The 13813-nt window shown below is 38.7% G+C and overlaps 1 protein-coding gene across 3 annotated transcripts in view; it reads left to right on the top strand.

The window, feature by feature from the left end:
- Positions 1 to 13813, top strand: part of SPRED2 (sprouty related EVH1 domain containing 2) — a 116683-nt gene that overhangs the window by 84984 nt on the left and 17886 nt on the right. For all 3 annotated transcript variants that reach the window (XM_019635545.1, XM_019635552.1, XM_019635559.1), the window contains exons 3-4: positions 8722 to 8890; positions 11050 to 11114. In XM_019635545.1, the coding sequence (XP_019491090.1) occupies positions 8722 to 8890; positions 11050 to 11114 (234 nt within the window). The remainder of the gene's footprint in view (positions 1 to 8721; positions 8891 to 11049; positions 11115 to 13813) is intronic.

Genomic DNA, 13813 nt, shown 5'->3' with positions numbered 1-13813 from the left:
AAAAAAAAAAAAAAAAAAAAAAAAAAAAAAAAAAAAAAGAAAGGCCAAGTGTCATCTGACATTTGGTTACTTCTAAAGAAATGTTTATCTGAAAGATACTGTAGCTTTTATTTCATAAGCTAATGAGTAAAACATGTTTGGAAAAAGAAAGTAACAAAAAGTAGTGATATCACACTTCTATAATAATTCTACGTGCTTTAAAAGTATACACTTGGAGAGTAATCACAATCTCATATGAAGGAACTTGGATATCCAGTTCTATATAACGAAGGAGTCTCTGATATGAAGGAAAATTGAATGTCTAAGTCTATTTTTAATTGGTGGCCTTGAACTCTGAAGAACATTGCTCCTATCTGTATTTGATCAACACAGAAATCCGATGATTCAAAATGTGCAAGGTCGTACAGGATCTCAACAGAAAAAATACAAAGACACCACAGGAATATGTCAGTGCTACATTTGAGACCCTTAACAGAGACATCTGTTGAGTTTTAGGTGTAAATGTACAAATTTAATCTCCTGCAACTTCTTGTTTTAAAAAGTTACACAATGTTATATGTGGATTCATGGAAATGCTGTCTTTTACACTTGGTTCACTTCTGAAAATAAAATGAATGAAAATTTGAAGGGAGGATATAGCTCATTTTAAGAAGTGTGTCTAGTCAGGAAATTCCCTACATAATGATCAAGTAATTAAGATATTCACAATAAAGGCAATGTAGACATACCACCAATAAAAAGTAAAATAACAAGAGTAATAATAGCTTCTGCCTCTAAGGGTCATTGTGAGCATTCGATAAAATAATGCAGTGAAGTGTTTAGCATTTAGTACTTGGCACATAGGACTAATATTTATTAAATACTTTCTATCTTGAAGCTCTTTTTCTAAGTAAGGAAATGAGTTGATTGTTTATATGCAATATCTTGCTTAGTTAATAAGAAAACATAAAAGATGATTACCATAATGTCCATTTTAAAATAAACTAAGCAACTTTAACAAGGTCCTATAGCTACTTTAAATCCATGTCTGTTTATAAACTAAATTGGTCACTTTCCCCACAGAATACTACCTCCCTAAGGACTTCTAAGTAATGAAGAAAATAAATTTCATAGGCACTCTCCTTTTCGAAGTACTCTCATTTTTGTTTGTAAATGCTGAAGATTTTTTGCATAAGAAAAAATATCTAAAGATTTAATGACACACAGGTAAAGATACCTATGGATCACTTTTTCCACTTACCAGTTTGACTTGTTGGGCTCCTCATGCTGATAGTGCCACTTTCAGTGTTTTACTCTGAACTTCTTCGCATGACCCTTCAAGGCTCCCCAAAATAAAAAACGTAAAAAGAAAAATGCTACTTGCTTCTAGAAGGATTTCTGGATATCAATGACCGCAACAATAATAATTCAAATTTACATAGTACCTGTTTTATAAAGCTTTTTAAAGAAACACAATAAGAATTAATCCACTTTACATGTTTTGGGTGTTTGCAAGTATATTGTCATGTTTTTTTTGGAATTCTCAGAACATGACAAAGTACCTATCAATGAAGCATTCATTAAATTACTTTTGTTTTTTATTAAATGAATGAATCAAACTCATGTTAAATACATTCATATATTTGAAGATTTTGAGCCCCAGATGGCAAACTAGGATTTTGCTATAATGTGGTTGTTTACAAAAAAGGAAAAAACAGACCTGAAAAAGGAAGTATTTTTGCTGTGTCCATAAACCTGCCATTTCAAAGATCAAAAATTTGACAATGAGGTCAATATACAGGTCACAGAGTATTCCTTGTGGTTTCAGTATTTAATAATTGAATGAATCTGAAAATCTGTTATTGAAAATAGTTATGGTCTATTTATGCAGGATGATTTCAATGCAATCAAAGGCTTGGATCTATTGTTGGAGTAACTGTAATGTTGAAAAAGGAAAATGAAACATTCTTTTTAGAATTAGAATATGACTTTTTCATTTTCATGATGAGTCTTTTCCTTCTTATGCCACTTCCCAACTCTGCCTCATTTATCCTCTGCAATCCACAAAAACAGAGACAGGGATAAAGGAGAGAGAAAGATAAATTGGCAGAAAACAGTAAAAGCTATAATAGGATAGTTTTCATTCATTCAGAATCAGTGTAATGAGGTGAAATATTTTCTTTTTTTATTGAAATATATTTCACATATAATATGCACAAATTTAAGGTATACAGCATGTTAATTTGACACTAATGCAGTCTTAAAATAATTATAAAGTCAACCACTTTCCTTCAAACCTCAAACTTTTAAACCAGATTTTCCACTTGACATTGCTATTTGTGTGACCAATAATAATAGTGATAATGATTACTAAAAAAAAAAAAAAGTCAAGTAACTATCATTGTATCTAGCATTTACCCTGTTCTAGCCCTTAAGTTAGGTTGTATCATTGTGTGTTTATGGCAGCCTGTATAATTATACCTGAAGAAATTAAGATTCAGAAAGACTCCTTGTTCTTGGTAACCCATCTTGGGAGTCTGGAACCAGTATTTGATACCCCATTACTCTAACCCCAAAACTGAGCCAAAGTCACATGTGCACAACCACCTTTACCTCTTTGATGTACGTTTTCCCCTCATGCATGTTTTTATTTTTCCATAGCTATAACCAGAGCTTGTAAACAGTTTTGTTCCCTAACACTCTCATAAGAAATCCTCCAAATTGTTGGTATCTGGTTGGTGTTCTGTTGTTTATTTGACAGACAGTCTCCTTAGTGTCAAATATTAAGCTTCTTTTCCTCCCCGCCTTCCCCCAGTATTACCTGTTTGCATTTATAGATACCTACCTGTATTCCCCACATTTATTATTTTCTTGGAAAAATTTGGGGGGCCAGATTTGTATGACTTGTACAAAGAGCTACTACCAGCATATGCAAGATTTTCCTCTAACACCATGAGAGTCAGCTATTTTACATCTTTAACAATTTGATAGAATATCAGTGGTAACTTACTGTTGATTACTAATGACATCAAATGCTTTTCTGTTTGGTAAACAGTGATGACTAAATTATCTGTTAATCTGCCATATTTGCTGCAAATATTTTTTGTAATCTGTTGCTTGCCTTTTTAATTCTTTTTCTACAAAAATTTTGAAAGAAAAGATTTTCCTTTTTTTTATTATTACTTTTGTGTTAGTAAATTATCTTAACTGAATGATTATATCTTTTTAGATTATTTTTTCCTGGTATTTCTATGGTTTGTCATAGAATGTGTCAACCTAAAATGGCCTTTAGATGGTCTCCTCAAGCACCTTCATTTTATAAATACGTTTATAAACTTGTGTCTGACCCCTGACTTATATATAATAATTGTACATTTTTACCATTTTGTTCAAGACCCTTTATGTAAATAACCTCAGTTAAATTCATACAACATTCCGCAAGAGGAGGATAGTATTATCTCCACTTGGGTGGGGAAATTCAGTGCTCTAAGTGATCCTTTTCCTCCGTCTAGGACATGCAGTCTGCAGCAGAGCCAGCATTGGGAACCGTTGCATTGTGAAGCCCAAACCTGGTCCCTTCACACCAATTCTGCTTAGTAACAGGGCAGTCCTGGTTGTGGACCAGCTTCTGTTGTTTGTTGCTATTGCAAAAGGATGGGGTGCCTCACTCTCTCCCCCATCATCTTTCTCCATCACTCCAACCCTTTTCCTGACCCCTTTCCATTTTGTGACTATACTTCTAGACTTTTATATTCACTAGTTCTTAAATCACACACCCATACACCCAGTTATACTTCTCCAACTTTCCATCCCTCACCTGGCCTGTGTCACACACTGCAAAATTCTAGACTCTTGTATTCAGTGGTATTTAACCCACTCCCCTGCCCTGTCCCACAACACACACACACACACACACACACACACACACACACACACCTATACACACACCCCTCTTTTGGCCTGCAAGCTTCCATAATGCAGCATGTAAGCCCATTGGAGAGTATGAACCCACATGGGAACTCTGCAAATGGGGTGGCTTATTGAAGGAGCCCTCCTCTCAATGGTGGAATTATAAGGAACAAATGGAGATCGTTTTTGGAATATAGTGGATGGATGGTATCAAGGGCTCAGTATTCCAGCTAGGACATGAAGTGCATTTTTTGATAGAAACCATGTTGTCAACAGTTTTTCCAATGCAGTGCAGTTCTAGAATTCAGCACATTACTTTTTATTGTTGTTAAGTGAATTATAGGTTGAGGCCTGTAAACTTAACTGCCATCGTTTCTATGGGAAAGTCTGTGTTCCAGACATCCATTCACAAGTCGTTATTTGGACAATTTTTTTGAAAGTTGGGGACAGTCACATTTTCCTGAGCAATTATGTATAAATTTAAAATTTCTGAGGTCAGTCTTATTTTACACGGATTAGAGGAGTTTACTCCCGAAACAAATCCTATGAGAAACCACCTTATGAAGATTTAAACCACAAAATCTGAAAGGGTGATCATTCCAGTCGCTGGCCCATGTGCAGGTCCATAAGCACTCGCACACATATTTGGTGGGAGTTCCAACTGGCAAGCCTCTTTCAAAGGCAATGTGGCAGGATGTTGATTTTAAATGTACATACCATTTTACCTGGCAGCCTTATGTCTAAACCCTAGCCTATGGAAATAGATTCAACATGCAAAGATTTGTAGATGGCAACAGTTCTCAAACTTTTATGGTCTAAGGATCCCTGTACACTCTAAAAATTTATTGAGGACCCCAAAAAGCTTTTGTCTTTGTGGGTTAGAGCTACTGATATTTACCATATTCTAAATTAAAACTGAAATTTTAAAAAAATTGTAAATAGTGTTAGCATAAATTACATTTTTATGACAAATAACTATATAATTTTTCCAGAATAAAAATAATTAGAAGAGTAGCAGTGTTTTACATTTTTGCAAATCTCTTTAATATCTGACTTAATAGAAAATAGCTGGATTCTAATGTCTATTTCCACTTTAAATCTATTGGTTGAAGTATATAAAGAAAATCCAGCGTCACACAGACACGTAGTTGGAAATGGGAGAAGTATTTTAATAGCCTTTTCAGATAATTGTAGCTATACTTCTTCAATACTGCACCAAAACTCGGCTTGTAGTAATTTCATAAATTTGGAATCTGAAGCCCTATCAGTGAACTTTTCACACCCTTATATTAAAATCCATGGATTTATCTTTTACTTTGAATCCTTTACTCATTCCTGATTTTGTAACACTATGCATTGGTCATTTGGAAAATAATGGCTTACTAAGTTAAGCAGGATCTTCCAAGTGTTGATATGCTTAACTCACCAGTATTTAAAAAAAAAAAAAATCACCACTAATGTCATTAGAAAAGTCTTTCAGTATTGGGAAACTGTCCACAAATTCTGACGTTCACATGAAAGTTCAAATTTTATTACTGGCAACAGATTCTTCAGGTGTATTCCTTGAGATGACAGGCTCACTGTGTTCATACGCAGGAAAACGTCTGCCAGATCCACAGGCCTGAATAACCACAGTTCATCTGTCAGTGGCACTTTCAAGTAAACCTGGTGATCCATGAAAAAAAGCCGGTAGTTCAACTCACAACTGAAACCATTGCACAAGTACTTTTCTTTGAGACAGTCGTCATTCTTTCATATGCAGCAGAAGTGAAAAAGCTATTAGAAATCCTTTCCTTTTCCATTTGTGGAAAGCCAGTTTCTTCATATACTTCAACCAAAGTACCATTACAGCCGAGTGAACACAGAAGCAGAGAGAAGAATCCAAATGTGTGTACTTCCTGTTTCATCACTCAAAATAAGAAATGTGTATTCAAGGGTCAAGATTTAATCATTTTTAACAGCTTCATCAAGGACAATCCTACATGAAACTAGCATTTTTTACTTCGACCGTGTGACATTGATGACTTTAGTATAGTTTGGGGCCACTGCGCCGCCTTCATTCGTGCCACAGCACAGCAGTTGTATCCACCATTTTTTTTGCCATCCTAGGTCCTCTTGAAAGGGCCTGGGGAGTGCAGAGGGAGGGCTCCCAAGAGCCCACAGACCAAACTTTGAGAAGGATGTTCTTTTCAGCATTGTCTATAAAGTGACCAATTAGAAATAACCTAAAAATCCCCATTAGTAGGGAGAATAGCTGAATAATTCTAATACATCCATATTGAGGAATATTCAGCCATTGAGAAGAATCGTTTTTACCTTCCTATAGCTCTAAGACATGTTTTTAAGGAAAATAGAAGGCAAGTGGCTGAGGTATTTATAGGTATGGCTGTAAATTATACATACAAACTTACATACTCACATAAAGAAGCCACTGAGAGAGAAGCTAGAACTGTGTCCACCATACTGGCAGTGGGTAACTGGAAATGGAGAGGTGTTGACAGTGGGGAGGGAAAGATGAGTAAGAATGAAGCCTTCACGTATTCATCTAAATTATTTAAACCTTTTACAACTTGTATTTCTTGTGTAGATTTTTTTTAATTTAATTTTTTATTAGTTTCAGGTATACAACAGCGCAATAGTTATACTTTTTACCCCTCAAAGTGACAAACCCCCTCTCCCAATCCACCGCCCCACTCCCCCCGCCCACGATATCATACGTATCTATTACAATTCCATTATGTATATATTTTTTAAGCCTCCAACAAGAATATATGATCACTTTTGTTTCCCTCATGTCTCTCATTTAAAAAAGATATTTTTAAAAGCCTTTCTCAAGTTATAAGTTCATTAGAGGGTTTTTACCGGTTATGCCAAAACTTCACTAGAGAGTTTATACCTGTATAACACTTCTGAACTTTTTCATTTTTGCCATTAAACTTACATATGTAACGATGTTATTTTGTTGAAGAGGACTTAAAAGAGATGGTGTCTGATCCCCTCCCCCTCACTTCATTTAAGTGGCTGAACTTTTCTAAGAATTTATTAAACTTCTACAAGAAAATGTATTGTTGGAATAGTCTTAAGTTTGGAAAATGACAATCAAAGACTAATTTTTTTCACCCTAAAAATGTGGAGAAACTGGAAGTCTGGTTTTACAAAAAAATGTATTTTGAGACTTTGAATTGAGACTATTAAATTCTAAAATAGACAACATTTGTCAGTTAAAGCCATGGTTACTTGGATTTCCTCAATTTGGAACGGGGTTGGGCTGACATTTAATCATTGTACTATTCTTAGGGGGAAATGCCCATAATAAGCAATTTAATCATAAATAGAACTGTATGAGGGGACTATTGTCTTCTTTCAGTACAATGGAATAAAGTGAACTGCTTGGGACTGCTGCTACTTGATATACCAATTTGACGATTATTCTCATCTGTATATAAGTTAGAGAGCATTTAGTAGGCAGTGCTTAATTTTTGTTTGCAAGTATCCTTGAAACCTTGACTCATTTAAAAATATTCCCCAATTTGAAATTATACTAATTTAGGCAGGCCTTTTTTTACTCTTTCCCTTCTCTTAGTCTAAAATTAATAATGTTTCATTTTGTTAAATGAGGAGCTTGGCCAAAACAAGATCAAATCTATTAACCCTTAGCAATGATTTTGGTATACATAATGAAGCCATAGGAATAAATATTGTTGATATTTCTGAGTTTTTTATGAAGAATGGAATTTACATTCACAGGATTGCAATGCTTCTTTTATGCTGTAATATCAAACTCGTATCTTTATCAACAGTAGTGCTGTGCTAGATGCAGAGGAAGTTATTTTATAATAACTTTTTATTCCCCTCACAGTCTAATGAGGGGACTAAAACTAATAAAATGTTAGAGGATAATATGAAATCTAGTACTAAATGGTGAAGGTGACAAGAGAATTGGGGTAAATAAAAGTAAAACTTGGTGGTGCAAATATGCTGAGAAACGAGTGTGACCCTGTTCAGTTTCTCGTCACTCATACACAATGAGCACTTGTGTATGTGCTCATTGATAACATTGGTGTTATTTCCATTTTAGAGATAAAAAGACTGATGGTCTGAGACAAACTACTCAAAGTTATAGCTTAGTGAAAGGCAGTTCTGAGATTAGATTGCTAAAAACTTGGAGATTGTTCTAATAATCCAGATAAAATGTTAGTAGAGACCCAAATGAGGGTGGTAGCAACTGAAATGGGTTGCCATAAAAGATGTTGAAGGAAAAATGAAATGGACTTGGTGATTAATAATACAGGGGATAGAAAAAGCAGAAGAGGGAAAGATAACCACAGAGATTTTGAGCCAGAAAATGAAGAAAGAAGGTTGGGGAAGTTGGGAGAGGAAGCTAGTGACAAAAATTTCAGAGCAGATTAAGTTAGTTTTTCAACATGTTGAATTTGAAGTCACCAGGAAACACCCGGTAGGACAGAGGAGGGAAAATTGAGACCCACTAATACAAAGACCCTGATATGGAAGCAGTAAACCCGGAGCAAAGCCCCAAGACCCAGATCTCAGCTTAATGCCCCCCAGTCAAGGTATGCGGAAGAGGAATGAGTGAGATAAAGAGTGTGGTTAAGGAGAACCAAAGGCAAGAAGGGTTGGGTGAGGGGATCAACAAACAGTAAGTGGTCCACAGAGACAAGCAGAGGCCTTCCAAGATGGAAAGACTCACAGACACACAAAGGCAGGGGTGGAGGATTTTCATTCGTTGCCACCAATGATGGTTCTTAGATTTTGTAACCAGACGCCATCATGACTATTTCACAAGTAACCAGCCTGTGTATTTCAATCCTTCAGGTGGTATTGGAATGCTATGTAAGAAAGGACTTGGTCTACACCAAAGCCAACCCCACCTTTCATCACTGGAAGGTCGACAATAGGAAGTTTGGACTTACTTTTCAAAGTCCTGCTGACGCTCGAGCCTTTGACAGGGGAGTGAGGAAAGCAATCGAAGACCTTATAGAAGGTATTTAATTCGTCACTGCATTCTTAGTGGGACTTTGGGAATGTTCTGAGTTCTTTTTAATTCCAGTTGTTTGCCATCACATATTTATGGTTTATTTGCAGGAGGGTTGGGGGCCAGGTCAAAACTTGAGAACATCCAAGCAGAACAATTATAAAGTGTTCTGGGAAAAGGAGATGGGTTTCAGAGTAAGGAGTGGTCCCAATTGGTTTTTAGACCCTGCTCTGAAAAGACAAGTTCTGGACTTCCAGGTGAATGACTTTTTGATGGATTTCACCTTTTCCTGACTATTAAAATGGCTTTGTTCTGATCTGTCTTGGCTCAGAAGTAGAGAATGGAGTCGAATGGGGCCAGAAGGCTCCAGGCCTCCCCTCTGCCCTCCTGTAATCAGAGCCCAGGTATACAGCTGCCACTGAAAAGGAAAGGGGTCTGTGACTCCTGGAGCCCTGGTTCAGTTTAGGCTTTAATCTGTGGTGAGTGCATAGTAAACATTGTGTTGCATTTGATCCTGGCCTGGAAGGTTCTTAGGCAGTCTATTATCATGGGCTTTTCTAGAGTCCACAGATGCAAACACACAAATACCCCACTTGAACACATTCAGTCATCAAACCAGAGGGTTAAAGTTATCATGACCCTCTGAAGAAAGAAATATCAAACAAGAATCCAAACTCAGAATTTGGGGGAAGTTAATCACAAAACTATGTTTCATTTGTTTGAGAAATAAAAGTATTCAGAAGTCATTTTCTTATTATGAATTTGGGGAAAGACAGAAAAGCAAATCTTCAATGAAAAACTGCTTAACATCAGAAGACAATTCTAGCTGGGACATGAATCTGTTACTATAGCCATGTGATAACCAAAAAGATAATAAAAACCAGTGTTCACATCATAGGTCTGACATTAAGTGGCAAATGTTTAAAATGTTGTTATTAAACATAGCTCGTAAATGCTGAGAGAGTAGCTCCTGTGTTACTGATAGAGCTTTACAGTATGCCCATGTACTTAATCTGAAGCGACACACAAAATTTGATTCTTACATCTTAATTTTTTTCTATATATGCTCTACCTAGCTGCTTTCAATCAAACTTGCCTTAAACATTGATTGACTAGAATAATTCAGATGGTAGAGAAAAACCCTGAAAGGTCAATAGGAATTGCACAGAGGGTATTTTGGGACTTATTTTTTTCTCCTGTGAATCCTTGTTGGAAATTTAAATATTTCTTTTCCCTTTCTGAGCAATTCTTTTAATTTCTATTTTATGTAATAGCAAAATATTTTCTAAATGCACATTTTTAAAGACCTAACCAAGAAAAGGAGAAGATAGAGAATAAATTTCCCCTTTGGTGTATCTGACACTTATGCAAATTTAAATACGATTTTCCTTTGGGCCATTAATAGTGTTAATTAAGTAGAGCCACCCATTACTTAGTGCTTTTGGGTAAAAGGGGGAAGTGCTACTGGTTTGCATACCAGAATGAAGAGATGAACAAGTAAATACATTGAACCCTAAATGACCAATTAATTCCATGATGGAATAAACTGGGTTTTCTGACACGAGCCTAAATTTTGGCCTGCAAAAACAAAGAAAACTTACAGATGCCCAGGTATCAGCTTTAGAAGGTGGCTCCCACAATCTGGGTTTTAGAGTACAGTGTCTGAATTTCAGAACTGGAGGCAACCATATAAGCTATTTAGTCAAACACCCTCTTTGGATAGATTAAAAGACCAGAAAGCTAAGTCCAGTGAGACTGTGGTGAGTCTAACCCGGTGGTTCTCCATCCAGTGCTTTCCCCACTATACACAGCAGCCCCCACCCCGGGGGATCACTGGCAGAGGCTGATCTTGACAGCATGCGCTTCAGAGCAGTGGGCAGGCCCTCTGCCCTTCTCCATGGTGCCTCTGTGTGCTTGTTCTCTAGTGGCCAGTGCAGAAGTTCAAGGGGTTAATTGGGAACAACAGTAAGCAAAGTTAATTTAGGGAGTATCCTGGCAAGTGTCAGTTAAAGAAGAGTTAATTCAAAGCATTAATTCCCAGGTCACTCGTTTCTGTTGCTGATCCACATGTGAAAGGAAAGTGGTTTTATTAAAGTGTACTTTTTTAATAACTGTATTTGACTTACCCTTATTGGAAACCCTTTTTATTACATGTTTTGTTCTTGTAGGCTCAACCACATCATCTTCCACCATCCATAATGAAGCTGAGCTTGGTGATGATGACGTTTTTACAGTAAGTTCCCTTGGTTCTTTGCTCTCCAGGTTCATTGGTAACTAATCAGAGAGGTCCTGTTTAAGGGCATGAGAGACCCTTTGCAGGTTGGCACGTGCTGTTGGGATGCCCTTATCGGGGCGATCCCTGTCTTGTCCCAATTTTTCCTATGCTGGGTTTGCCTTCGTTGTTCACATTGCAGTGGTACCACCCGCCACAGGACACGATAGTGTCAGCTCTTCTGGACCTGCCCCAGGTTCTCTCCCAGTCTTTCCTCAGATTTAGGGTGACCAGCTATCTGGTTGGCCTGGGACTGCCCTAGTTTTAGCACAGAAAGTCTCTAGCCCTGCAAAACACCAGGCAAACCCGGACAACTGGTCACCCTACTCAGAGTATAACTACAGCCCCCTCCCTGGCAACAAGAGGAAAAGCCAGAAGTAGCCTTGCTGAGGAGTAATTAAACATCTGATAAGCAAGGCCTGAAGGCTGAGTTGAGGGTAAGCCCAAGTGTGCTAAGACAGGAAAGGGCTTGGATATTTTGACACAGCATGAGTTAATGGGATGTAACTGGAGACAAAATGATTTCGCAGCTTGCTTCTTCATTTATGTCCTGGGCTTCTAGAAGTTAATTAACAAATAGTTCATTGCACGCCTGCTGTGTTTGGTGCAGCAAGGAGCTGTAGGGTAGCATTTCCAAACTCTTGGCCTTGACTTACAGTATGAAATCCATTTACCTTGTAACGTAGGATACACACACATCCAGAGACACCTGAACCAGATGGTACTTCATGCCCTGCATTCTGGTTTCTTTCTCTTCACTTCATTTTCCTCTACTTTTTATTATGAAACTTCTCAAGCACACAGGAAAATGTAAAGAATAACCCAGTGAACACTTGCATACACCTAGATTGAGCAGTTGTAACATTTTGCCCCACCCACTTTTTCTGTGGATGTGCGTACTTACACATGCAGGCACGTATTTTTTTTGCTGATCCAGTTGAAAGTCACCTCTAAATACGTTAGCATGCATCTTCTAAGAATAAGGCATTTTCCTACATAAGCGCAACACCATTACTATACCTAGGAAAATTATTGATAGTAGGAATCTCCTATCACCTAATAGTTCCCCAGTAGCTCCTTTGTTGTGCCAAGAGTATCTCTAATCTAGTTTTTATTTCATATTTTGAAATACTGGTTGAAGCCCTTTAAACTTGCTTCCCAATGGACTCATCATGCAGCTAGTGATTTGAAAAACACTGCTTTGGGAATACAAAGCTGTGTGATCCATGCATGGCTCCAGCCCTCAAGGAGATAACAGGATGGTTTGGACAGAGATGAGACTGACGGTGAAAGGTGTAGAGGCTGGCACAGACTGTGTCAAGCCCTCTGGTTCAGAGGACTTTACAGGGAGGGGCTTAAAGAAGACCACTAGGAGGTGAGGCTGGGCTGGACCTCCGTGGCATTCGAACAGGGTTTGGGAAGTGGCTTCGAGGCTGGGAACCACAGGGACGAAGGCGGAAGCAGGGCTGTGCATGGTGAGTCGCCTGAGCATTGCGGATCCCAACCTGACGTGAACAGAGCTTGCGTAGGGGTTTCAGGAAATGAACTCGGTTGTCCTTCCATGGAGCGGCTGGTGTGATGTGGCTCTGAACAGGCTTCCTATAGTGCTCCTAGCAGATCCGCACAGCAGTTGGCATGTTGCTTACATCTGTTCCTTTGTCACGTTTTGAGAGACAAACAACAGCAGGCGGGTTAGAAGGTGGCTTCCTGTGCTCCAGAGCAGAAACTGTCATTCGCAGCTGCTTCCCAGCTACCTGCCAGAAGTGATTTATAGAATTGGGAGAAGGCAAGAGGCAGAGGGGTGATGGAAGCCAGCATCTCTCCTGGTTTTGTCCTTTAATCCACAGGAGCTCAACATGCTGCTCTAGGGTAACACCAAATGCCTGGAAGGAAGTGTAGCAACAGCCCTGCTGCTTCCAGACACTTGGTCCTCGGTGGAGGAGAAGCTCCCCTTAATTGCATTCTGTGGGGGCCCTGACCTATGTGATCAGCTGCCTTCATTCCATTTGTTTACAAACAAGGCCTATTAATCACAGTACCTCCCTTCCCCAGGACAGGCCCAGTCATGACATCACTAACTATTGGGAACACATCCCATGGCAGGATGGGAGGGTCATCGGGGGCGTAGGCACCAGGTTTCCCATTTGTTAGCGAGCTCCCTGATGTTAGCGCTCCTGTCCTAAGACAGCAAATGAGATGTCTGAAAGCTGGAGCCAAGGACCTGAGCAGCTGCGTTAGCTCCTGTATAGTCTCCAGTTTATTGTATTCTACAGCTTTTGTTGGTGAGACAGATGTGGAGAACTCGGAACTCATTTATTACAGAGTCTAAGTGACGGGAAGATCCTTTTACAGCTTACGATGGGCCAGAATGATCTAAGAGAGAATTTTCTAAGAGAACAGGATGTCTGTGGGAAAGCCTATGGATGTGTAGCTAGCTTGAGGAACCGGGAGTGTATCTCCTGTCTCTGCTGCAGGAGCCAGGGGTTTCCCTCTGTTTCAGGGGATTCCTTGGGGCTAGGAAGAAAGCAGGACATTGTGGACAATATGTTGATGCACGGTCTGCGATGGGGCATGAAGTGGAGGAAGGGGCACCCCAACTCTGCATGGAGGGGTTGCCCGGGGTGCTCACCAAGCATGGGCTATTTCTGCTAACACTTCTC

This window comes from Hipposideros armiger, unplaced genomic scaffold, assembly GCF_001890085.2.
Source record: "Hipposideros armiger isolate ML-2016 unplaced genomic scaffold, ASM189008v1 scaffold_2, whole genome shotgun sequence".
NCBI classification, from domain to species: Eukaryota; Metazoa; Chordata; class Mammalia; order Chiroptera; family Hipposideridae; genus Hipposideros; species Hipposideros armiger.
Note: the sequence above shows the minus strand (reverse complement) of the source record. Positions and strands in the feature narration are given on the sequence as shown.